Source organism: Oculina patagonica, chromosome 6, assembly GCF_052425735.1.
Source record: "Oculina patagonica isolate OP01 chromosome 6, crgOcupat, whole genome shotgun sequence".
NCBI lineage: Eukaryota > Metazoa > Cnidaria > Anthozoa > Scleractinia > Oculinidae > Oculina > Oculina patagonica.
In genome coordinates this window covers 25,658,876-25,686,758 of record NC_135763.1, presented here as the reverse complement: position 1 = coordinate 25,686,758, position 27,883 = coordinate 25,658,876, and the positions used below count along the sequence as shown (strand labels likewise).

At 37.6% G+C, this 27,883-nt stretch overlaps 1 protein-coding gene and 2 long non-coding RNA genes across 3 annotated transcripts in view; all 3 read left to right on the top strand.

Annotated features, from left to right (window-relative positions):
- LOC144656714 (uncharacterized) overlaps window positions 1-23,149 on the top strand; it is a 32,224-nt gene extending 9,075 nt beyond the window's left edge. Inside the window, exon 3 of the long non-coding RNA XR_013571369.1 lies at window positions 23,102-23,149. This is a non-coding gene — a long non-coding RNA (uncharacterized LOC144656714). The remainder of the gene's footprint in view (window positions 1-23,101) is intronic.
- Window positions 173-27,752, top strand: LOC144656710 (uncharacterized). Its single transcript, XR_013571363.1, has 4 exons — window positions 173-310; window positions 956-991; window positions 1,236-1,408; window positions 27,583-27,752. It is a non-coding gene; the product is annotated as an uncharacterized LOC144656710 (long non-coding RNA).
- On the top strand, window positions 6,890-20,142 carry LOC144657101 (uncharacterized). Its single transcript, XM_078517397.1, has 6 exons — window positions 6,890-7,088; window positions 7,190-7,413; window positions 9,169-9,262; window positions 15,453-15,998; window positions 18,198-18,505; window positions 18,929-20,142. Exons 1-6 carry the CDS (start codon window positions 6,974-6,976, stop codon window positions 19,067-19,069), a joined length of 1,428 nt encoding a protein of 475 aa, XP_078373523.1. The 5' UTR covers window positions 6,890-6,973; the 3' UTR covers window positions 19,070-20,142.
- Window positions 27,753-27,883: the final 131 nt, after the last annotated feature.

Genomic DNA, 27,883 nt, shown 5'->3' with positions numbered 1-27,883 from the left:
CAAAAGCACTTATCAGGACGCCCCATATAACATCACGTACACTTGGATTTTTACTTTTCCACAGCACGTCCTGTCCTGCACTCTTAAGAAATACGGAAAAAGCTATTTCTTCCGGCGGTTAAGCAATTGTCTGAAATCCTATAAAAGACGAGCAATAAAATGCAGCAATTACTATCCTACAGTGTTATCCTGAGTTAGTGGAACAAGGTCTCTTTGTCAACCATGGCGAAGAAGGTTTTCCTGATCGCGGTGGCTCTTTTGGTGATGCTTGTAGTTGTTTCCTTGCAAGAAGAGCTGGGCAACTTGCCAGGTAGGTATAACTATTAAATTCTTGAATTTTTTAACCTTCCTAGAAGAAATGTCACTGTATCGATGCCAAGGAATATAAAATTTAAAGGACGCAAATTGTAAGTGGCATAGGTATTATATTCAATTCTCAAACGCTTCTTTTAATATATAAATGTCCAGGAATCCGCTAAAAAAACCTATTTTCTTTCATGAAGTTATGGAAACCACTAAACTTTTTGTATATGTACTGCTACGAAGATTACATAGGAGCTGTTTATTTTTATCATTTTTCGTTACTGATTCCTCACTTAATTCGATGATAATCTGATCTTAATGCAAGAATAAAGTGTAAATATTGGATCGGATCTAGTTAATTCAAAACCTTCCATCATTTCAAAGTTGATCTTTCCACTAGACAACGCCTCGTGTTTAAATATTTTCTTCTTTACTTTCGCGGCTTTGTTTTCGCGTTTGCCGAGTTCACTCCATACAACCTCATATACATGTAATTGTAAATTTAAAAAGGAAAAGCGATCCGTTAGTTTTGTTCGTGGCCTGACAGTCTAATTATAAAAATAAACTCTCCCAACACCGTGGTTGGTAAGGTGTTTATTCTTATAATTTCATTGTAATTTTTATAACGCATATTTATATCTCCACGTTTCAGATCACAATGAAGACCCTAGGCTGTTGAGTTTTTGGGGTAAGGAGCAAACAGTTCACTTTGTATTTATTTTATAGTTATTTTTTTCTCGTTTGTTTGGAAGAATGTATTTTAGTAAGACCATATGTAACAAAATAAACAACTATAGCAAATTTAACCTGAAACCGAGACGAGCTGAGGTGTGACGCATTGCTCCATATTAGGATTGTATGCTGATATTATTGTAATCATTTTTTAAACGTGTTGCTCTTTGATTGAAATTGCTACCCTCTCTTGTTTCTAGCCTGTCAACTCGCATGTTATTCCAGATGTCGTCCCGCTCGCTATCATTGCTACAGAGCTGCGGTTCGTGACTACAGATGTATTTGTCTTGGCAGACGCCGACGTGATGAGCCTTGGGCCAATGAAAAACCGAAAAACGACTTGACCGAGGGAAACTACTAAAATAACAATACGGTAAGACCATTGTATGAAAGGAAGTGTCGAGCCATGCGGCCGATATGCCGGAGCTTATCCCGGTTTCCGTAGCATTAGGCGGCTAGGAATAATTATATCCCCCACTAAATGGGTAGGATACACTCACCTTGATTCAGTTTAGACTTATGATGTTATTTCGGCTAAAGTCAAACTGTTTTTTTATTCTTTTGCAAGTCAAGGCTTCATTGATCAGCTGACATTACCGGTTCTTATTAAGACCTTGATGAGCTCCTCAAAGTAAAATAATATTAATATTAAATTCCATCAAATAACTGTAAAACAAAAGGTTTTTCATTTGCAATAAAATTTGTCAGCTTTTTCAATAGAATGTGTCGGTCAATTTCGTATCTGAATCTCCTGTCATAAATGATTTTACTGCCTTTAATTATTTCTTTATAAACTCAGTCCGGTAATTTCACCACTCAAAACCACCACCTGATGGCATCAAAAGAACATATAATAATATGTGCCCATTTTTTTTTCTTTTTACTGCGTACGGAAGACGATGAGACGATTATTCGAGGCGGGGCGCTTATAAACTTTTCTTACCTATAGGATGGGCGCTTATTCTGGTTGGGCACTTAATTGAATAAATACCTTATATAAGTACACGTAAGGGAAGAGACATTGTGTTTGCGGCATTGCTCTATTGGAAACCGATTCATGCGGCAATTGCAATCGGGATTGCAGTATTGCGGTACAGTGGAACCTCATTAATACGGAGACCAAAATAACACGCAAAAATACCCGTTTTATCGGGGTGTCCTGTTAAACCTGCTCTGAGATTAAACGTCCAGGACACATATTTTGATAAAGACATACCGATCAAACACCTTAAAAAGACAGTACAAGGATAACATGTAATTATGCTTTTGTGTTTCATTAATAAAATCGCAATGACCTGTAGAAAGTCTGACCTGGTGCAGTAAGCACACAGTCGTTACAAATAATAATATGCGCTGTATAGATAAGCAGTGACCAAAAAGTGTCTGCAAAGCGAGGTTTACTTCATATCAGGGCATTTGACTTTGGTCACAGGAAAGTGTTCGCTGTTGCCATTCACTGGTGTCCGTATTAAGCGGGTTCTTGTAAGAAAAAGTGTTAAAGGGGTTGTCCGTATTAAGCGGAGTTCTAATGTATTACCCAAACTGCAGGATACGTTTTCTTAGAGTTTCATGTTTGCCTCGTTTCTCTGTTCTCTTTTTTTTCGTGATGATACGTAAGTTGCTGACACATCAAGTGCCCCTTCGATCCGTTAAAACATTTCTGCCAATTAAATTTTCATTACAACCCTGACTCCATCACCAAATATGAAAAAGAATATTAGTTATTCCGAGATTGCTGCGTCTCTAATTATTAGGTTTTCTTTATTTATTAGGTTTAAACTGTTTTGCTGCTGTACAGAAAAACGCTTTTTAAAAGCTTCTTTTGTGGTCTATAAAATATTTGACTGTTAGTGCTGTCTTGTTATTGATATGGGTGTTATTTGGTCGCGATGGAAAATTAAATATTCATTAAAAAACGAGGAAGTCAGTTTATATGAAGTTCAGTAATGCCAATTTACATGCATTCCTTAGAAGCAAAACTTCCGATGCAAAGCCGGCCCATTTACACGCAAGTATAAGAAAGTAGAACCGCTTGCTGTTACATATAGCCTACAAGGTCAGTATGTTCAAGAAAACACCGCGCAATCACCTCTCTAGGCAACAAAGGAAACACATGCTTTTTTGTAAACTCAATATTTTGACACTAGACTGAAAATATAAAATATCATGTACCCAAATATTTAACAAATATCTTTGTTGTAAAGAATTATGTATTTTACCGAAAAATATATTGCTCGTAAAACTCACACTAAACGACACCGTGATCGATATACATAATAGAATAGAATTTAATAAAATAGAATAGAATGAATAGAATAGAATAGAATAGAATAGGATAGGATAGGATAGAATAGAATAGAATAGAATAGAATAGAATAGAATAGAATAGAATAGAATAGAATAGAATAGAATAGAATAGAGTTTATTGAGTTCCCCACAGGGATCTTCACACCCAATTTACATGAATGTTTTTTTTTTTTTAAAAAAAAGAGAAAAATAATAATTATTTACATGGTAAAATTTAGAAATATAAACTGCAATAAAACATTACTATAACTACAATTCAATGTAAAGTACAATAAAAACGATGCAAAGGAGTCTAAACTAGTTGTTTAGCCATTTGTTCAAATTAAGAGTGGATTTCAGCTGATTTTTGAAGACACTATTGGAACACAAACGATCAGATGACCTCATTTCCCGCTTTGTGCTCTTATTTCTTTTAATTTTTCAACTCACCCATGTTTCTTTGTCTATATAACAAAAAAATACCGGGCGGTATGAATTTATTTCCTCTTGTTAAAAAAATATATTTTTACCCATTCGCAATAAGCCAAAAAATGCCATCCCCACAGCCGGATATGGAAAAACTGAGATAGCAAATTCGCGAAGAAGAATTAAAACGGTAAAAAAAGAGACTTTCAGCCGAGTCGAAATCATATTTATGCAGCGCCTTTAACTCGAAACCTTATTCATCCTGCCAATGGCGTGGAGAAATTAATCGATAGAACGCAATGAATAAAACACTTCGTTGGAAGTAAAATGGCCACGGCGCGTGGCTGTTTATTACTCAACAAAAATCCCGATGATTTATAAAAATTGATTTGCTTGTCAACAGAACTAACAAGGTGGGGCCTAAGGGGCCGCACCATCATACTACAATTAACAGTTAATAAAAACGAACAACTAAAGTCAATGTTAGCCAGGCCGGCCGTGAGGGGTGGCGGAGGAAAAATTTTTTGTGAGCGCAGCTCGGATATTACACTGGCAAAAGAGGCCGATATCAGTACGATAGGCCTTAAATAGCTTGCCACCTGATCTGATCAGCCTGACTAGCACGTGCTTTAATTGTTCACTAAGATAATTAATGTGGCGCCGCATAAATTGGATTATGTTGTGACATAATCCTTGTTTTGAGAAAATAAACACTGGATTTAATCTGAGTGTGCAAAAAATAATAACATTTGAAGCTGTGGTTCTTTTTTCCACGATCCACGATCCTGATTTTCCCAATCCCAATCCCCCTCAGCCTGCACGTCACGCTCTGACTACAGCAAAATATTTTAGCGACCGCCAGCGAAAGACGGGCCGCACTTTTTCGACCAAAAAATAGGTGAGAAGCAGGGGTTATTTCACTTTTGTTTTATTTATTTTTTTTTTTTTGCTCGAGGGCCGTGAAACGATATTGTATCAACAAATATAAGCAACCGATAAACATTACAAGTGTGTTAAGTAAGAATAGTTTTATTCAGTTGCTAAGGTAAATGTTTCTTGACAACGACGGGCATCTCATGGCCGCGAAGGAAAATTGTTTCTTGACAACGGCGGTCATCCCATGCCGCGGTTGCTTGTCGGCGTCTGTTCTTTGATGACTTGACAAGTTTTGGTCACGCTTAAGTTGGTTTTTGCTTCTTTTTCCATGATAAAGGTGATAAACGTCTTCATACATCGGCCATACTTGTTCGTTTGATACAAAAAGCTTATGTGAATAATATAATATAAAGTTATAATTTTACCTGTGATTGGTCACAAAACACGTCATTGCATTGGGGAATCACCTGTTCACTAAATATAGTGTATGGCACGAGGTGAATAACATTAAAAGAACATACTAGAAAATTCTTAGCCCAATATTTTTAGGTATATTTACACGAGTCAACATAATATTGTTGTTGAATGTGCTAGAATGTTCTTTGCACAACATTTGCATATGAGTCAAATATAGTATCGTTGTTGAATAAATAATTCGCAAAACACATGCGATTTGCTTTATTTTCACCAAACTTTACAAAAATAGATTTCGGGAAATAACCTTAAAAAAAAAATAGCGGATAACACGAGGCTATGTCATCATTAATACTCTAGAAAGTTAATTTTCGCACAGCACAATATTTCACGGTATACTTCATGCATGCACGTTAGTTAAATTGAATATTGTTGTTAATTAATCATAACTCGCAAACCACACATACGAAGAGTTCCAAAGTGATCGCTGTGTTCCATGCGATTTTCTTTATTTTCACCGAGCTTTTTAAGCCTGCTTGGCAGAAAAATCTCAGAAGAATAACATATCAAGTCGTTGAGGCGATGGAAGAAGCAAAACAGAATAAACCACCCCCCGATTGAGTTGTTGCCGAGTTAAAATATCCTACATGAAAAAAAAAAAATAATAGGCCATTTACGAGTTACCCTTTGCCTCTGTTTCAAAACGAGTCTACGTGCAAAACAATTCATATGAAAATGAGTTTCACCAACAGGTCCAGTTTCATGCAAATCAAACTTATTTTCATTTGAATGGTTTTGCACGTAGACTCGTTTGGGTAACTCGGAAATGGCCTATTAGATTACGTCAAGGGGGTTTCCCTTGCTTGACAGCATACAAATCAAACGCACGCAGTTGACTCAACACTAAAAAAAAAAAACAATGACTTCCTCTGTTTCCGCGAAAGTCACGAACACTTAACAATTTTTTTTTGTCAATGAATTTGCAATAACACTTTTGTCGATGTTTCTTTTTAATTTTTCTAAAAACAATAATAATAATAATAATAATAATAATAATAATAATAATATTTAATACTTATATTGCGCTTTTTCTATAAAAATATTCAAAAGTGCATTACAATAATAATTATTAAACTAGATTAAAAAAGTTACACAATAAAAATGAATTTAAAATTACAATATTTACATATTAAAATTTCCAGAGTAATAGTGAAAGGTAGTAAAAAGTAAAATTTAAGAATCACAATATTAAATCAAATGAATAACAAATCTAACTAAAAGCCTTACTAAATAAATATGTTTTAACAGAACGTTTAAAAGACTCGATGGATGTTTCCTGTCTTATTGGCAGAGGAGGACTGTTCCATAAGAATGGGGCAGCTATCAAAAACGCGCGATCTCCCAAAGTCTTTTTCGTTTTCAGCCGAGGTCTTTCTAACAATATACCTTCAAAGTTTACTTAGGAGAATAGATAGAGTTCTCTGCTGGATTCCATCAATGGACTGAAATCCAGCAGAGAACTCTATCTATTCTCCTGAGTAAACTTATTGTTTTCGTCTCCTCATTCACAGTATTTAAGATCTAGCTTGTATGTTAATTTTATTAGTCTGATGATGGTATAGCTTATATCGAAATATTACAATTTATTTATCAAGATCTTCATTTGTACGTGGTCTGAATTGTTGGACACAATGAACTTATTCGGGTTATCCTTCGTCCTTTATATTCATGTGTGTACCTGTAACTTTATTCCATCACCTGTCCTTCTCTTTATTTATTGACATGATACCCTGGGGAGTTTTGTTTGTCAATCACTTGAGTTAATTACGGGTAGCGCATTGGTTATCTATAAGACTTGACAGAGTTCCAAATAGAGACAAGAACAACCCAAAGAAGGGCTGTTCACTGCACAAGGAAGATACAACCGATCGTACTGATGGCTGCTTTCTGGCTGGCTAAGTTGGCTCTAGTGACTCTCAACATTTACCTGGTAGTGGTATTTGTGGTGGCAAACACAGACTTTTGTGGAAGCGTTTTTGAAGCACAAATTGGTAAGGAAACATATCGAGTTAGATCATACACATGGATTCTCATTTAGATCTTTTCAGTGGACTGTTTACAAGTATGAAATTTTCGTTTTCTTTTCTTTTAGACCATGCCTTAGTTGGACACGCCATTGGTAAGGATGTTGTTGCTGACGAGTTTAAATGTCAGCTAAATTGCCTCGGAAATAACAAATGCAAGTCGTTTAATGTTCATCATAACGATGGCAATAGTGCAAAACGACCCTTATGTGAGCTCAACAATAAAACCCGACAGACGAAGCCAGGAGATTTTAAATGCAAGAAAGGATCCACATACTATGGCTCTGTTCAGGTCAGTTAGTTCTTAGTTTGAAAAACATTTCCTGGTTGAGGCAAAACTGTTTAAAATCCAACTTATTTTGTCGATCAAAGCAGGGAAGAGTACAAGAGAAGTGTTTTCATTCGTAGGGCAGGGAAAGACACATTTGGTATTGTTTGGGAAGAGCTAGTCGACACGCTAACCTTTTCCAAAATTTTTGTCCGTTAAAGGGGTTTTGCCTCCTTATATTTAAGATAACAATTTATTATTATTCAATTCTTTATTTTTTTCTTCGCTGTAAGCCAAAGTTGAATTTTGGGTGAACCGTGTTTGGCGTCGGTGATCGAAATGGTAAAATTTACTGATTTTGTGACGAGCGATACTTCCATAAAATTGCAGTTCACGGAATAAACTGACACGGAATCGCAAAGTATTGAAAGCGTCCTTGTCTGTGCCTGGACCTTCCAAAATAGCGGTTGGACTTATCATGCGGTCGTGTTACGTCGTCGTAAAATGAGTCAATTTTAATTCCGTCATTCCTTGAAAAGTAAAAGGCAGGATTTCTGTTCCTGTTCATGGCAACGTAACAACGCTAGGTTACAGCCACAGTTACGAATTGCCAATAAGTTTTCTTGTATTTTTCTTTTCTGACCATAAAGAGTGTTTATTGAAAAGGATTTGTTTAGCACGCTATATGTATTTATCGCTCAACACGATTAGCGTGATGTGCGTGTTTGTTTTGAACGCGGCTTTTGTTTTTCAAACTTGACACGCTTCGCTGTTTGACAATTTATATCAAGGTTCATTACTCGATATCTCACGCATTTTGTGTTAAGCGTGTCGTATGAAACAGAAGAAATTGCTTATGAGGCAGGCTTCGTAGCGCGTAGCGCGCCTTATAGCATGCCAAATTGACATCCCCTCTTTCCAAGTGGAAGCGTGTTTTAAGCGTGCTATTACCTTTAGCATCAATGTCCTTTGCAAGGTCACACATACCTTATTAAAGGAAATTAACGGTCTCGTAAATTAGGGTCTGGAATTATTATTGAATAAGGAAATAACGTTTATCAAAATCGAGAAAATAAACGCGATTTTTGATGTCTCTAAAGATATTTTGGCTGTTGTATCGCTTTTCTGAAACTTAGAATAGCTGAAAATGAACAAAAATATTGCAGATGAGATATCTTTAAGGCTTTAACATTGTGAAAACTGAAAAATGTGTACAGAAAAGGAAATGATTTTGTTTTCTAGTTTCTATATGTGTTCGGACAGTATCCAGCTGGTATTTGGACTTAAATAATGTCGCAGAAATTAACGCTCGCTAAAAGAATAAACACAGGGCCGTAACCATACATTTGCCATAGACGAGACAAGATCTTGCTATGGGGTTCTGGGGGCTTGCCCTTCAGAAAATGTTGAAATCTAGAAGCTCTGGAACTCTGTCTTCAACCTTTTTCATTAGGTATCATGTTTTTTTTAAGAACGACAAATCTTGTTCAACTTGGGATTCTTTTCCCAACAAAAGATATTTTGTTTTTAATTTTGGGTTAAAATATAGACGAGGCAAGTGCCTCGTCTTGTCTCTTGTTAGTTACCGCCCTGAAACAATAACGCGAATTTTGAGAATGTGCGTTAATTTCAGGGTTTGTTAATGACCTATAACAAAGTAGTCAAGCAGGCGAGGGCTGGAGAGTAAAGAATCTAGCCATTAATATTGCTTTGATACAAACACCAAACTAATTTATAAGACAGCTAGATAACTTTTTTAACATGTCTTTACTCATTCAGGTCTCCTGCATCGATGTTTCCCGCAATCGAAATGGAAAAACAGCAAAGAGTGGCAAGTGTCACCCGAGATACAATGGAAAACAGTGTCAAAAGCGTGAGTATTAATAATTTAAGTGTAGGGGCCTTGGGTGCGGGTTTATGCGAGAAAGGCTTCCATAGAGCGGTGAAATAAATTATTAATTCTGGGGGAAAAGGAGAGCTGGCTGCAGCATTTAATACTGCGTTTAAATGTATGCTATCTTTGGCGTTTTTAAAACGACAAATACCCGTGTATTGATGGCATCTGATCATTATCATCATCATCATCATCATCATTATGTAGCGTGTTTTTGTTGATTGTCGGATCGACAAACTGTTTTTTCGTGTTGTGAATAAAATTATTCATTCGCACGAATCGAACGAATCGATCGATTGTTGCAACACGCCACTGTCGTAGCAAATGATGATTTACAAGTTTTGGATCGAAAACAAATAGAATTTTAGCTCTTAGGGTCGAATTGGACATGGATTCAGCTGCAGTTTTTTAGGCGTTTTTTTGCAATGGCATTTGTTTATTAATGGCATGTTAACTGTTTCAAAAGCTCACTAATAGCGCTCGGAAACGGGAGAATTGAACACATTAGTTAAATTCACATCATGTCATGCGTTGGAATATATGTAATATCTATTTTGTTTCTTCTGGTTTACTAGATGGCATAGTTTCATTTATTTCTTTGCTTCGAATATTTATGTAAATTTCCGGCCTAAGTTTTTTTTTTTGCGTGTAGGCTTTATTTTAATTCGGTTATTCGATTTGAATGTAACAAGTTCGTTTGGACATTTTCGAAGTTTTCGAGGACATAAGGACAATCTTTGTTTAACCCTATTCAGACCTAGCCTGAATTTCAGTCGACATCCCTCTGTGGTCGCCTACTCCCCAGAAGGGACGTCTAAACACATTTGGCTCTAATGCCGTCCGTTGACGTCACTATCCAAAAACCGGGTAGTGATTTATATTGGTTGATTTAAAAATTATTTGCATAATTATGTGAAATTATGACTAAATTTTACCGCGCGAGGATTGTAATTTGAAAACGTTTGGAAAGAGTTGGAAAGAGTTGAGCCAGTGATTTCTGAACTCAGTGCCGACGGTCAAGTAGGATATTTTTGTTTTGAATTCCGTTTCTTGATGCCTCTGTAACCGTCTAAATTGATTCTTTTAAGTACTCACGAGTGTGTTATATTTGTCCGCTGCGTAACGTAATTATTATATTTTGATCGCTGGATAAAGTGAATCAGTTCAGATTAAATCGGTTCCGTAAAAGAATATAGCCTGCAGTCGATTAAAATCTCATCCATTCGTCTCAAGTTTTTAATAGTTTACTATTAAAACAATTTTATACCCTGTATTCCTTTATTGAAGCGATTTTTCTTTCAGTCCATTACGGATCGGCGCCCATTGAAACGCGTCGCCCGGGAAAAGTGGGGTACCCAAGGCGCTTTGCGTGCATCACGGCCTGGAAACGAGGTTGTAAAGGGTTCCGACATTTTCGGCTTTTTATAATCCTAAAGCGACGAATTCCCAAAAGAGAGCAAAGAGTTATACCCTTGAGTCCTTTAGAAGACAATACTTATGTAAATGAAGCAGTCAGTAATGTTGAAGGTGTCAAAGTGTTCTTCGGTAAGAGCCACTTTCAACGGAGCGTGAAGTGTTTATGTAAATCCTCGCGAGTAATAATTTCACAATAAAAGATTGAAGCGCCGTTTGCCTCGTGTCAGCTCGTGGAGATATCTTTCATGGCCTCGACAAAAACTTTTCCGCATGGAATAAAACCAAAGTGTAGTGACGTCACCGGACGACATTAGAGCCAGATGTGTTGAGACGTCCCTTCTGGGGAGTAGGCGACCACAGTGGGATGTCTGAAATTCAGGCTTATTCAGACCGGGCTTTTTTTTACTTTCTCTGACCGGGCGGGGGGCCTTCGGAAGCCCCCCCCCCCCCCCATGTAACTTCCAGAATATTTAAGCAATTACAATGAAACTTATAGGATGTTTTGTATGTCTGAACATCTTTCTTTCGGTATACATCACGTGGTATGGTGACGTCACATCACATGACAATTACATCATGATGTCAAAACAGCCGCCATCTTGGATCCGCCACCTTGGATTTCAAAATTTTTCCAAAATGCCAGAAATGCAAAAGTACTCAAACTCAATAAAAATGTGCTTTAAAACCGTAAAAATGTAAAAATAATTCCAATAAACTTAATTTTTATTAACAGAAACACGCAAAATTACAAATCTGGGAAAACATGCCTGTCGAAATGTCGTTGCCATGGCGATGTCAAGTTCCTGCTTCATCAAATTATTGCCAGATAAATTTTATGAAAACTCAGAACGTTTAGCAGCGTTTGTTTAAATCTTAAAAAAGTTATAAGAGTTCAAAGTCACCGCGGGCCTCAAAAGCCCCACCCCCCGGTCTGAATATGGTTAAGTAGATCGTTGGACGTATCAATCGAGTGTATCAAGTAATCGGACATCGTAGAGCCAATAAAATGTTTCTGGTAAACATTTTATGGTAGCAGAGTGAGGTTCCAGATCATGTCAGTGGACGGCGAGGATAGCGAAGTATTGAACGATCGCGAAGGAGAAGAGCGAATTGTAAATTTAAAGTAGGAAAAGAGCAAAGGATACCTTCTGGTTGAAGAAGATTACTGAGATTACCCAAGCCGGCGGGAAGTCAAACAAGTTTTCCATTACTTTGCCAAGTAAAAGAACACGCCATGGAAACAATGAAGAAACTATCGTAAGAGTATTTACGAATAAAAAAAGAGAAACGCAGAGAGCTGGGAGACAAAATGGACAAACTAGAAGCGAAATATGTCATTGCTCGTCACAAGGCACAAAATATTTGGACAATCGGAAGGACGAATTATCCAGTTTGGCAACTTATGCGTCAGAAAATACTCGCCGACGCCGAATCGAAGAAAGCGTAGAATAAGTGTGGAAAAAGAAATTCAAGAGGATTAACTCAAGCGAGAACAAGGCATTGCTCGTTCAAAAGAAGATTTAGAAGAATTAACTCGTCAATATCGTAGTCGTTCATTCGAAGAAGAACAGTTGTTAAAGTTAGAGCTCGGTGGACTAAAAAAGACAAAATTTTTCGCGGAGAAATCGACACAGAGTCATTCAAGTGCGCCATCGGTTGGTTAGGATATGTGACGTGCTTCAATTCCCGTAATTAATAGCGATAAAGAATACGAAGGTTGGAAAACAGGACGCCCTACGCCAAGCTACAATTTGCTTCAATTACGTCAATATATATCAGGCGAAGCACTGAAGGCCGTGAAGTCTTTGAGACATTATGCGGCGGCCTATGAGGCGGCAAAGGAAAGATATTTAATTGAAAGTGTGGCGGCAAAAGACGTCAGAGAGCTCTACATTTAGAAGAATTGGAAGATTTTAAGCCACTACGCCCTGGAAATGCAAAGGATCTCGAGAAACTTGCAGATTTACTAGACGTAACTGTGGTCAATTAAAAAGAGGCCTGTCGACATGAAAAATTAGGAAACGGATCGCTTTACCTCCGTTTGTGCAAGAAATTGACGGAATCAATGCTCGGTAGTATCGTCGATTGATTTACGATAATGGTTTTTGGCAGTCAGAAGAAACACGTAGATAGTTCATTATCCAAGAAGCAGAATTAAAGGCAGTAGCATCGGAAACAATCGGTGGTTTGAGCAAAAGAGGGAACAGGAAAGAGAACGGGCCGAGTAGACTTTTTTCGGTAATAAGCAGAAGTCTTCAGGAAATCAGAGAAAGATTGGATATCGCGGCCTTGTAAAGTTTGTAGTGGTCATTTTCATGATCATTTCCGGTTATGTATTGTACGGCCACTTCCGGTCACATGACAAGTGGCATGGCTGTCTTCCTATGCATTTTGCTGTGTTATCGATCTCTTGGCTGGTTTATTGACTCGACATGGTGTCAGGAGTTAGAAGCAACTAAAGCGAACCGAAACACGTCGAAATATCCGATTTCTAAGCGGTTTAACACACTAAGCAAGCGAAATGGCTTGCGGCACTCAAAACCCAGTAGATGAATTGCGACGCGTCAGAACATGTGCCAGACTTGCGAGACGAGTTAGCGAAATTCATGCAACTGAATACTGCGACCTGATTTTCAGCGGGCCATATTGAAAGAAATCGGAGAAAGAGCAAGCCTCATTCATTTTATTGTGGATTGGCAGGCAAGGATTAGAAAAATACAACAGTTGGATCAGGAAAAGCGACGGAGACAGCACGAAAACAGCGAAAATTTGGGAGCGATTTGAAAAGCACGTGGCGCCAAAAGTGAACCACAGGTTAGCCAGATATGAGCTACAACAGCTCAGACAGAAAAACGAATAATAGATTGATGATTCCTTGACACGTTGCCGAAATCAAGCCACGAAGTGCAGGTTCAGAGACACGACCGAGTCGGACGAGCGCCTTATCGAGCAATTGACCATATCGTTGGAACTAAACAGAAGAAAGTACAAAAAAGATTACTAGAAAAAGGCGAACAGCTTACCCTTTACGAAGCTATCGACATCACCAGGACCTACGAAGCCATCGTATCCCAAGTGGAACAGCTAGATGGCGAAAACAATAACGAAATTCATGGAATTAAAGAAACGACAACGACAACAACTTGACCGAAGAAATGCTTTAGCTGCGGACTCGAGCATCCTTTAAATCCCAGAGATAAGTGTCCTGCATATGGCTCTGTGTGCCTGAATTGCCATAAAGACCATCACTGGGCAAGGGTATGCCGCTGAAGAAAACCAAAGAAGAACGAGAGGCAGACAAAGGAACAGAAAAAAACCCTAAGTCACGTTATCAGTCCAGGAGCAAGGACCGACGAAGCAGTCGTAGATCTTAAAGTCGAAAACGTAGAGACGGAGGAGAATTGATCGATCAATTTGAATCAACTACATTTGAATCAATCACAGTTGATGTTATTGAGCCTCAATCTCGACCTGCAAAATAAAGTATTTGTCACCTGTGAGCTTCATGGCAAAAAGGCAGTTGCGACTTCCTTTGTTACGGAGGCCGACGGTCCAGCCATCGTTGGGCTTCCGAAGAAGCTGCAAGAGGATTTAACGTCTTTTAAACTTTCGATGGGATTAATGCAACTTATTTCGAACTCTAAATGAACGCGTTTATGCCAGAGAAAATGGTCAATCAAAAAGTATAATTCAGCGCAAGGAGTTGCTGTTCTCAAATTCTTGGTAAAATGTCTTCACCACAAGAGGATCAAACTACTGTCAAACTTTTAGTTGACTGCAAAAGTCGTTCGGCTAAAATCAAAATTGTCCCTTACCTGTTTACATTAACCGCCGACCGGTTAGCTCAGTGGTAGAGCGTCGGACTGTCGTGCGGGAGGTCTCGGGTTCGACTCCCAGACCGGACCAACACTCAGGGTCTTAAAATAACTGAGGAGAATGTGCTGCCTTTGTAATTACATCTGTAAATGGTTAGACATTCTAGTCTTCTCGGACAAGGACGATAAGCCGTAGGCCCCGTCTCCTGCATCTTCAGTGTTATAATTAGCAGGGGACGTTAAAGAACCCACACACTCATCGCAAAGAGTAGGGCATGAAGTTCCTGGTGTTGTGGTCTGTTCTATTCCATGGGTTGGGTGGTGAGGTGAGATCATACACATGGACGGATAGCGGCTGCCATAGGCGCCTTATATGCTGATGTCCGGTCTCATCCCATAGATTTGAATTGTAAAGCGCATTGATCATGAGCTTTGTAAATGCGCTATATAAGCACCCATATCATCATTTAATACACTATATACAGAATAGACCTGGAGATGATGGGTTAAGATGGAGAATATAAACCTTATGCGAGTTTGACATTAGACGTTTAATAAATGTCTTTAGTGTAAAAATAATGATAGACTTGTTTGGAAAATAAAGAATATACAGTTGGTGTTAAGAGTCTATAAACGAACAGCAATATACGTATATTAGATTTTGTTATACACTGTACCTCAGGGATATTCTTTTTGTCAACGGTTCTTCACGTTGCCACGGCAACCAAAATTAGACCTGGAAATTTACCCAAATTTCAATTTGTGATGATGATCATGATAATCAAAAACGATTTCCCTTGTCGTTATTAAAATATGAATGTTTTATTGTGTAGAAAAAGCATCCACGTCCGAGAGTTAAATTTTTTTCATCGATGCATTTTATTGATGTTCTGGGGGTAATTATGCTGTTTTTTTTTATTATTATTATTTCACTGCAGGTCAGCTCGAAGTTTCTCTCTCGCGTTGTCCATCATACGTTGAAAAAAACAAGAATGTCACCTTACCAACTTGTCACGTGACTAGTTTCCCACCAGCGGTGATCACGTGGTCTAAAATGCACGGCGAAGTATCGCAAGCAAGGGCTGCTTCAAAAGACGGAAAGCTGTCAATAATAAATGCTCAGAAGAATGACTCTGGTTTGTATAAATGTGAAGCGTCTAATTCCCTCGGAGAAGACTCGGCAGTTACTCAACTTGTTGTTATGGAGCTGCCACATTTCATAATCAGTCCCCCTGCGCAGCTCAAAGTCAACACAAGCCAAAATATTACCGTCCCTTGTCAGGCTACTGGGGACCCCAAACCCACTGTCACGTGGATGAAAGAAAACGGCGAGCTACCTTCCCTACGATCAAATGTTAGTGTGAACGGAACACTTGAAATCTGGAATACTAAACAGGAGGACTCGGGCAGATATACTTGTACAGCGTCGTCGAATGACATGTTTGCCAATGCGACTTCTGCTATGGAGTTAACTGTGATGGGAGGTAAGATTTTACCTACCTTAAGTCATGGTTTTTCTTTACTTAAGCGGCGATATATACGAATTTAAAATTTTTAATTAATTAGCTAGATTGAGTAGTACCTTTTATTTGCAACAAGTAATAGTGCAATATTTATACCTAATCGTACCTTTTTGGTACCATTCGGCGGCATATCAGGCAAGTTTGGTCAAGCCATGGATCGTATATATTGCGAGACCAAGCGACCCTGATATGCAGCCGAAGCGTACCAAAAAGGTACGATTAGGTATTTACCGTACCCTAATTCAGCCAAAAATCCGGTAATATTAATCTCTCGGTTGAACCCATTTTTGTCAGGTACGTAGTGTAAATTGTGTTGACCTGTTTGTATTGATACTTTTTGGTTTTCAACTCTTTTTTTAAGTTCTACTTCGGACATTTTTTACTGTTTTGTTTAAAGTTTTATTCTCTAATTTTTAAAATCAAAATTTAGCGAAAAAATTGGGAACTCCGACTCCACTGTTTCAGTCTAAATGTTTAAGTACTCGTCGGCTCAAGTTTAGTTTTGGCGGGAAAGTTTTTCTCTATTTACGACCGGTAAACCCCAGCTAAATTTATATAACGAGGTTTTGTTTAATTGGTAAAATCTCTTCAATTCATCGTAAGGTAACGCTTCTTTACTTGAAAATGACCATGATATGGTGGCATATCAGGTCTGTGACTTGATATCGTAAGATATCAGGACAGTAGATCGCGCTTCTGATTGGCTACTTGCGAATTTGGGTATGATAAGAAATAATCACGTGTTGTCTGAACTTTTTTTAACAAAATATGCAAAAAAAGCATAAAACACCGAAATGAATTTTTTTTTTTATCTTTTTTAATTCCAAAATGCATGTATTAATATGTCTCTATCTTAATATCTTTGTATGGAAATTGTTCCCGTGAGAGGGGTGCTTTCGAAAATTTGGCGGGAATCTGCGGCGCGCTTCCCAAAACCCTTTATAACCTAATTCAGGGCAAATAAATAATGTGATTTTCCCGCACTAATGCAGACCTGACCCAGAAATAAATACCCCTTTCCAGCGTTAAAAAATCTCACATCTGAAGACATTATTAATAACGATCACAAAAGTAGTTTCTTTCAATTAAAAAGTTATACCTAATTGCTGACTAAAGTGCACAAACAATACCCTATTTTAGAACAAAATGGTCAAATTGTATACCTTATATCGGACCCAAACGGCTTGAAAACCATACCCTTCCTATACAAGGAAGAACCTCCCCCCCCCCCCCCAATCTGCCTAGGGCGTTGAGGAGATGTGTCGTTTCTAAACTATTTTTTCATTTTAAAAATCACGAAAATAAGCTTTTTTAAAACATGTTGTGAACAGTCGCACTCTTGTACTCTTGAAGCTTTGTAGAGAAATTTTCAGTGCGATTTTCTGCAGAAAATAGAACTTCTTTCTTGGAATAATACCCATACAAATACGTATTATCCACCGTGTAGCGCAACATATTCTGATTAATATCATACGTTCCGAGTTTGTCCGCTCCCTCGTCTGTCCACATGGAAGAAGCTTAGGAAAGAGAGTGGATGAATTCCAATCGTCTGATAAACCAGGCAAAGCCTAACACTGCTGATGTTCAAACGTCAAGTCAGGTGTGCTTCGAATATAATTGACCGGGCACTAGAAACGCGACTGTGTTTTCAATGTGCGTTACATTTATACCGGTAGTACGAGAAAAGGGCTTTTGAACACAACATTTTATATATTTTCTCAGGAGTTAGATTTTAAGTGCTGGATAGCAGTTTAAATATTATTTTTTTGCTTACCAGTTAACGTTGCTCCATACCTTTAGACACAATGGTAACACAGTAACATGATTGTTCTGTTTTATATTTGTCGTCCAGTCTGTGGACCTGTAGGTGTAGAGGACAGGAACACAATAACACTGCTGATGTTCAAAAGTCATGTCAGATATGATTCAAATATAATCCACCGTGCTCTAATATCGAGATAATGAGTCACATATATACCGGAAATACGAATTAAAAGGTGCTTTTGGATAAAAAAAAAAAACAATATATTTTTCCTCAGGTATTATATTTGAAGAGCAACATAACAGTATGATTTCTTTTTACCGCCAGTTGCTCAATAGCTTTGACAAAAAGGTAGCTTTGACAAAAAGGTAGTGTCCTGTTTTATATTTGTCGTCCAGAATGTGGTCCTGTAGGTGTAGAGGACAGGAACACAATACCAGATGCTAGAATGACGGCAAGCACATTCTTTAGCAGTAATTACCATCCATACTACGGCCGGCTGAATGAAAACAGGGGAGATAGAGTGTGGTGTACAAAGACAACATCAGACAGAACAGACTATTTGCAAGTTGATATGGGTGCAGTGCACTTTGTTTGTGCAGTGGCGACACAAGGGAGAGGTAGTAGTTGGATCATCAGCTACAAAGTCCATCTTTCTACAGATGGAGTAACATGGAATTCCTACAAGGAAAACAATGTTGAGAAGGTAAATAAAATAATGTACTTGTGACTAGAAGCGGACATTTATAGGGAACTGATATTTTTGTGTAAATATCAAGGTGTCAGATTTCTTGTTCTCGTAGCTTTGACGTAACGAGAAGTGTGCAAGTTAGACTCCTTTTCGAGACAAGGGATTATCGGACTACATGGTGGATACATTTTTTTAAAATAATAGCAATTTATTTAAATAAAAATAGTTTTCATCATAACTAACACGCGAACCAGACAGACGGTAATGTATCATAATTTATTCCAGTAACTCTTTGTTTTAGTAACTTTTCATTAACAACATATTTTGACAGCGTTTATTTCACATAATACTGATAGGATAATTAACGGCATATTGTTTTTCCGAGTTAATAAGCACATAATATGAAATGATTTCGATCCTTTCCTTTTTCATTCGCAGGTGTTCTCAGGAAACACAGATGCAAATAGTATTGTAAAGCATTCACTCAGTACTGACTTCAAAGCCAGATTTGTTCGGTTTTATCCTGTGAATATCAAAGGCCATCCTTGTATGAAAGTTGAAATATTTGTACGGAAGTAGTAACACCAAATTCTTCCCGCCATGAAAACAATAAATTTAGCTTTCTTTTTCCTCGATATCTCTTTCTCCTGGTCGCGAAAAGTCTCAAATTCGATAAAAGTAAGCATACTGGGCTAAAGCTTTAGTCAGTAAAAAAACGTTTTTATGTGTTAAAAGCCTGGCAACGGCTGAGAAATACTTCAAAACAGCTGGAAGGTTTATGAAATTAAACCGGCACTCTAAGGCGGAAATCGCAAAACAAAGCGAAAATTTGTTTTTGTTTTGTTTTGTATCATTTCTTTCTTTCTTATTTTTTTCGCATTCTGTATTACAAACGCGCCGCTCAGAAATCCAATGACAATACGTTATTTTACTGATAAATCTTAGTTACACCACGTTTAGCTACCTCATAGTATGGTGAGTTTGAACCGTGACGGCCAGGTAAATTATTTATGTTTCCATCTTAAGTTGAAAGCAGGGTAGTTTCGAGACCAATACTCAAAGGCCTAGGATATCGAGAGATTCATGCCCTATCAGCAACATAAAAAAATAGAAACATTTAGATAAGTTGAAGTTTCTTTTGAGTGTATCCCTTAAAAGGATTCTTAACATAGTCAGGTAACAATAGTTGCCCAAAAATTATCGTTCAGTTACAAAAGAAAATAAAAGGAAAGTTACTCTGTAAGAAGGATATGTGTGTCCCTTCGTTTGTTTGAGACGGATCAGTTTGGTGGAAAAATAACAGGTCTGACGAGAAAGACAGTCCACAACGATAACAAACTTAGCTCTTATTTGACTGCTCACCGTTCTAACTGCCATGCTCTCAGGCGGCGCCGATATTCATCCGATCTTAGAGCTAAGAAGTAATGCCCGGCCAGGAATTTGGGGTATACAGTATCTAAGTCTTTTGTTGTTACCAAGGTACAGTGCCGTAGCAAGGGTAAAATAAGTGGAGGGGCACGCAAGCGCCGCAGGCGCGAGCCGCTAGGGGGGTCTGGGGGCATGCCCCCTCAGAAAATTTTGAAATCTAGAAGCTTGGAAATGCTATTTCCAGCGTTCTCCAAGAGCTATTTGTGATTTACGCATATCGCGAATTATTTACTTATCTCAGCAAACCACTGAAGAGAGTATAACACTTGGAACGTCAATTGCAAAAATAGAAAATCGACTGTCTCTTACAGTGTACAGTTAACAATGTGAATTTCTCAATAAAGATGTTTTCAACTTCGCCGTCTGGAGTTAATGGTGAAGTAAATAGACGAGCGAGTTTTTTTTTATGCTAAGGTTAATTTAGTGCCGACGAGATTAAAATATCGTCAGGAAATGGGTACTTCAAAGTGTCCAATTAGCTGTTGTTATCGCTACCACCTTATAAGTTATTAAATATTATAATGCGGATTTCCACTGTCGCGTATTTTTACGAACGTTAACGGCGTGAATTAAACTGGCTTAACGTGCATAAAAAAAGCGAGGACGGATTGCTTCTGTGGAAAACGTTTAACCATATTTAAGGTGCAATAACACCAACAAAAGCACTTATCATTGCGCCCTGATATAGCATCACGTACGATTTGGTTTTTTACATTTCTAAGCATGTTCCGTCTGCTCGTTTTAGAAAAAAACGGAAAACAAGTAATTTCTTCCTGTGGTTAAGCAATTGTCTGAAATCCTATAAAAGACGAGCTTCAAAAGCAGCAATTGCATTCCTGAGTTGGTGGAACAAAGGTCTCTGTGTTAACAATGGCTAACAAGACTTTCCTGATCGCAGTGGCTCTTTTGGTGATGTTTGTAGGTGCCTCCTTGCAAGAAGAGCTAGAGAACTTGCCTGGTATGTATTTTCTTTTTGAAATATTTAAATGCTACGTGCTTATGTTGGTCATGGTGTAAGAGTACTTAGAGAAGTAAACAGCTCCGGTTATTCTGAATCACTGCAACGGAGTTCAAAATGAAAAAAATAAAATAAAAGCAAAAGCAAGATGACGTTTGGAGCAACATATCAAACACAAGAGACAATGCTTCATCGGGATATTCAAACACAGAGAAGAGGGAAACGCAGCGGAGTATTTTTGACGAATTCGAAATTTAAAGTTATGCATTTGATTTGTATGTGACCCATTATGTCCGGATAGTTTTGTTTGAGAGTAAGTTGCTGCCAGTAAGTCAGAAAAAAAAGCCACGATAAGTAAAGATCTCTATAAAGCTCTGTAACTATTCATTTTGTCCACTGTTATTTTTCGTTATTAAATTCTCAACCTCGGATATTGCATTTCTAGCTTTCTGATTTGTTCACTGAATGCCGGTTATCAGCTCGTATACCAATGTTTGACCTTATATGGGAAAAAAAAAATGTGGCAAGTGCCGCTCAGCGTAAAATGTTTCTGCAGGAAGCGACAGTTCCATCAGAAAAATGTCTGAAAACAGCACATTTGGCAAGCTTTATGAACAAGAAATAATCAGCAGTGCCTACAAAAACCACAGAATTGCCATAGTAAAATTTACTTCGCAAAACAAGAGGATTGATGCCAAAAGTTTAATTAATAATACTTGTAAACACACAACAAGAGCGAGTGGAGTAAAGTGGAAAGGAAGCAAATAATTTACGAAAGAACGGAAAACCGACGCAGTTTAATTCAGACTCAGCACTTCTGTAAAGTTTGTTACCTTTCAATCTTGGTCTTGTCCTTTTATACTTCAATAAACCTGTTCCACTTTGAGCTCAATTTCGCTTCAAACAATATAGAAGTCTTGATTGGTGGAGCCGTAAAGAAGTACAATGTAAACACTTGCTTAGTTCGACTTGCACAAGCCGTGTAGTTTCCAGAAAATATTTTGCTTCGGATCTTCTGGTAAATCTTAACTGTTGTCACAATTTCCAGGATATATAGACGACTTTAGAGGAGATTGTTTGAGGATAATCTTGGGAAGAAAACTCTTTCGCTCGCTTTCCTCCTGTGTTTCATTCAACTCAAGAAGTGAGCACCGCGCCACAAATTTTCCCGCCTCCTCGTACTATCACTTCGTTTAATTACATGGAAATGAAATGTCCAGTCGATTTAAAGTTCAAGAAGAATTTAATAAAACAATTATACCATTCGCCCTTGTTGGATACGAGTCGCTATTTACCACCTCGTATATATCCAACGCGGGCTCATAGAATAATTGTTAAATATTCAAATTCCTCGCGTGTTGCACATGACACTATCTCTTCTACCCATACTTTTCATCTAGAATTCGCTAGCCAAGTGATCAAGATTGTGTTTTATCATTTCTTGGTGTATGTGTAAATATCTTCTTTCCTACTTGGCCTCTTTTTTACGTTTGCTGCGTTCACTCCAACACAACAACCAATTTCAACTAAACAACTTTTATTTCTTTAAGTTTAAAAAGTCAAGCAATCGTTGTATTAAAGTCGCTAGCTTTGTCCATTTCGAGGCCTAAACGGTCGCAATTATATATTTAAAAAAACCTCCAACACTTTGCTTTAACAATTACTATTGTTTTTCCTTTTTTAGTTTCATTGTTATTTTAATCAAATGTTAACCTCTTTATTTCAGGTCACGCCGAAGACTCAAAGCCGATTTCTAGTTATAGAGGAAGGAGCAAATTTTTACTTTTATAGTTATTACACATATTACACATACACAAGTAAGATGAAATGCCTCCTCTAGTTTTTGCTTTTACTACACGAAAGAACAAATTTAAAGCTTCAATTCCGTTTCTTTTTGCTGAAGATGTTTATAAAGATAGTCTCCACTATAGCTATCCCATACTTCACTACCATACACGGATATTGGCTTAATACCATCATTGTAACAGAATAAAAAAAATAACGGCTGAAGCGTTTTACAAGGTTAAGATATTTACTTACAAAGATGATAACTATAAAATAAACAACTAATGAAAATTAAAACTATAGAAAATTTACCCAAAGAGCTGAACCTGGGCATGAAACACTGGTCCATAGTAGAATTGTTTCTGGGTATATGCAAAAAATTAGTGAAGACGTATCATGTTCCTTTCTGACCAAAAATTCTCCACCTTCTTGGTTTCCAGGCTGTCGAATCAGTTGTAATTACAGATGTCGCCCTAGAGGCTCATTATGCTCTCGGGTTGGAGTGTCTAATGTATTTATTTTTTATTTTTTTATTTTTTTATTTTTTTATTTTTTTATATTTTTATTGCAATTACAAAACAGATTATTTACAAACACACTACTAACACTACATACTTATAACAACAGACGTATTACCACTAACTAACACTAATTACAAGCAATATTTCACAGTCGGCTAGACTTAATTGTTTTAAACCTAATTGAATTTAGCACCTAGAACTTTTATTTTGACTAATTAATTATGTGTAGATTTCCTACTACTTAACTTAAAGATGCCATAATTAACAATAACAATTTACAATAACATTTTTTGCCACTTACTGTAATGAAAAGCTTCTTTCTTATTCTTTTTCGCAATGAAAAGCTCTAGCTTTCGAATTTGTAGTGTTTTGGCTTTCAGTAAGGATAACGATGGTTTGATATTTTGTTACGACATATATAAATGGTATATTTCCCTAACAGAATTATATGGTTTAACAAATTACTATCTGGAATGTTGTCGAAACAACCAAAAAGGATGGTTATTTCGTCAAACTTATCAACTTGCATGTTTTGATTGTTTAGCCAAGAAATAACGGCAGACCAAAAATCTTTCGTATACACACACTTTACCAAAAGATGCTCCAGAGTTTCTTCGTGATCTCCACAAAAGGTGCATAACGGAGAAGGAATGAATTTCATTTTATATAAAATACTATTTGTGTAAAGGATACGATTTAAAATCTTGTATTGAAAGGCTCGCGTTCTGGTGTCAAGAGTGACTCGATTAGGCAATTGATAAATATTTTTCCAGTCTAAGGAGTTGGAAATATTATATAAAAAATCAAACTTAGATTGAGCAGTTGGAGGAATTTGGACCCAAAAGACTTTATAAAATTCTGCTGTCAACCCATCATTACCGGGAGACTTTCCATTACTAAAGGTTTGTAGAGCTTTGAAGCACTCTGCGTTTGTAAGGGCGCCTTCGCAGTTATTCTTGGAGTCTTCACTAAGACTTGGTTGGAGACAGTGGTCAAGAAATGCGTCGCTTAAAACGTGATGGTTTGGCAAGTCACGGTTAGAACACAATTCGCTGTAAAAATCGTGCAAATCGGACAGAATTGATTTAGGATTGGTAATAAACTTACCATGTTTATCAAAAATTCTGCGGACACATGAATTGCTCATCTTTCGGCTTTCTAGATTAAGAAAGTATTTGTTATTTTTCTCACCATATTCATACCAATTGACTCTAGACCGGATAGCGTGGCCTTCGGTGATATAGTCGTACTGAGAGAATTATATTCGCATGTAAGCGTTTCAAGCTCTATAGAGTTGTCCTCCGTCGGATTTGCATCAAATATCTCTTGGCGTTCTTTTAATTTTTTTTCAATTTCACAAAGACGGCTTCTCCTTTCTCGTGCCTTTGTTTTACTATATTTCATTGTTAATTGTCTTATTTTATATTTAATTAAATCCCACAAAAGGCTTCTGTCGAAGACTTCTTTAAATTCTGTCAACCACAAGGGAATGTTATCTTTTATAAGGTCAATATATTTTGGGTCGTCTAGAAGACTAGAATTTAACTTCCAATAAGATGGGCCTGGTGGTTGTTTTTCAATACTATTAATGTGAAGCGCTATAGCAGCATGGTCTGTTTTGATTGCCGAAATTATATATGTGTTATCAACGTCGTCTTTTTGAAAATCATCACTTATTAGCCAATAATCTAGCCTACGTTAGATTAAGGGTTTCTTTTGTTTCCATGTGTACCGCCTTTTGTCGGGGTTTCTTATTCTCCATATGTCTACAATGTTGAAGTCTAATATTAACTCCCGAATTTTTTTAACTACCTCTTTTTTCCTGTCCGTTTTACTTCCGTAGCTATCCAGTTGGAAATTTAATGGAGCGTTAAAATCCCCTCCTATAACAATTTTGTAATCCTGATCATAGTCGCTATCAAGCAAAGTAGACCGAAGATTTTCGTAAAAGTCTGTAGCTTCGTTGGTTTTGTTAGGAGCGTAAATATTGATCAACAACACAGGACATTCTTGGACTAACGCTTCGACAATGACAAATCTACCTTGAGTGTCTTTTTTAACTGATTTCAATTCAAATTGCAAGGTCTCACGTACTAACACCAGAACACCTTTGCTATGATTAGAGCCATGTGAATAATACATGTCCCCTGGCCATTGGTATTTCCAGCTATCAATCACATTGGACGTACTGTAGGTTTCTTGCAAGAAAATAATATCGGCTTTTCGGTTCCGAACCCATGTGAAAATTGATTTGCGTTTGGTGAGATCACGAATTCCTCTGACATTTAATGATAGAATGTTAAAGCATACGTTATTGTTCATATGGCTAATTACTTTTTAAAAAGCATTCATCATAGCAGATCTTAAATTTACTAATTCGCAAGAATGCCAACTTATGATTAAATTGCCGCCGTGAAACAAAAGGGACGAATAACAGCAAAATTACACTTGCAAATACAACTAAAACAAACACATAGCCAAAGCACAAACTTAATATACATAGCAAACATAAAAAATACCTTGCACTGATCACAGAAAAGAAAAACAAAGGTTCTTTGACTATTGTACTATGCGAAAAACTACACATAAAACAAAACACAAGAAAAAACTGGGGGAAGGGAAAAAAATTAAGACCCTTACCTCCTGCTCCTCAGTGAACTGTAATCGAGCCTTATCCATCAACCAAACAATGGCCAGTGAAAAAACGCTGAGCTCATAAGCTCCTACACCATAATTTACGTTAATAATATAAAGCGAACGGTGACGGGAAAAGCTTTACAGAGTTGTTAAATAATTCAGATTGAACTCTACCAGCAAACAAAAGTTTTAGCACCTAATAGTTGTTAATTTAGACGGCAGCGTGATTTTCGACTTCGATTTCGGTGCTGCAAGAACTAGCAAAATATGTTAATTAAACAGTCTTGGCTTATAATGTTTTACGTTTCAACATATTTACCGTCGAAATAAAGTTTATCCGGTTGCGATTTGCTGAAGTTAGCACGTTTGCCCTCTTCTCTTGCCTTCTTCGGTATTTTCACTTGTGGTTTTCTCAGTTCATATAGTTCTCTTGGAATATCTTCATACATCTTTCAGTTGGTATCCTTGAGTTTCCGACCGCACTTCAAGACTCTTTCCCTGTCAGGAAATCTGAGAAAACGAGCAATAATCGTTCGGCAAACGTTCCCTCCAACCACCTTTGGCTTGCCCATTCTGTGAACTCTTTGGAATTCGACGTTCTGAGCGTCTTCGATGCCGAGTACCCTCTCCATAAAGTCAACAAGGACTTGTCTCGTGTCTTCTCTCTGTAGCTCAAGGGATTCTGATGTTTCTGGTATTTCTTCGAACTTTAAGTTCTCTCTTCGAGAGTAGGCTTCGAAGTAAAGGATCTGCTTGTTATTATTACTGATTTCTTCTTTCCTTTTGTCCATATCACTTCGAAGCTCTTGTATGTGTTGGTCCACGAACTTAGCATTGTTTTCGAAATGCGTACACTTCTCGTCGACGGCTTTCTGCTTGTTTTTAACAACGTCAACATCTATTTCAAGAGAGGAGACTTTAGCCTGTAGGTTTTTGACAGTTTGGTTGAGTTCCTCCATCTTCGAGTCTAAGCTTCCTAGTCTTGCGAGTATCAGGTCCAATTTCTCGGTGACCTCATTTGCGAATTCCGCGGCCATTTCCTCGTTGTCGGTGTCAGCGTTGGCGTCGGGTGAGAGCGACTGCTTCAACCTTTTATCATCGGGTGAGGTTTTAGCCGGACTGATAAATGTGTTGTTGCCGGTTCTACCTTTCCTTTTCTTGCTAGACATAAGATTGATATGCAATATTTGGTGAACGGAGCGGAGCTCTAACGGACACGTCCTACATCCTCCGCAGTCTCTTTAGATGTCATTGTCCAGTCTCTTTAGATGTCATTGTTATAACAGAGGTGATGAGCCACAGACCAATCATAAAGGAACAGAAAACGACATGGCTGAGGAAACTTACTAAGACTGCAAGGTAATTATAATTAAACAATTATATAGCACCAAGCCACTATTTGTGTTCTCCATACACCTTACGTTAGTTTAACCCTGGGACGTACAAGCGAGGGTGGGTTTGGGTGAAGGGGTGGGGGGATTTTTGCCAAATCCTCCCCCTTGAGCTTTTTTTTCCGTAATTTTGCAAGGAGGATTTACTCTTACTCTAGTAAGCTAAGGGTTTTTTACTTGAAGCAAAGTAATTTCCCTGCACATTAATAGAACCTGAAAACCTTAGCAGGAGCCCATTACAATTAATGGGCTCCTGCCTTAGAATTGGGTTCCCCTCCCCTGTACCACGGTGGGAGTATGAATTCGCTTGTACGTCCGAGGGTTAAATCTTTGATTTCACTTTGGTTTAAGTGTTTTTATTTTCCATTGCAGGTCAAGGCTTCATGATGCACTTGTCATTAACCGATCCTTATTAAAAAATGCGATAAGCTCAATAAAGTAGACTAATTGTAATAGCAAAGCCACCAGATAACTGTGGAAATAAAAGTAAATAGTAAGATTGCAACAGATATGTTTCTGTTCTGTCAATTGTTGAAATTGTATTAAACGTGTGCAAATTAGCCTGCAAAGCAAGTGTATTTAGTGAGCATATTCGAACGCATCTTGGATTCTTACTCGGGAGAGGATTGGGGATAGGAGAAACGTGTCCTAGGGTAGTAGGAGTGAGGCTGAA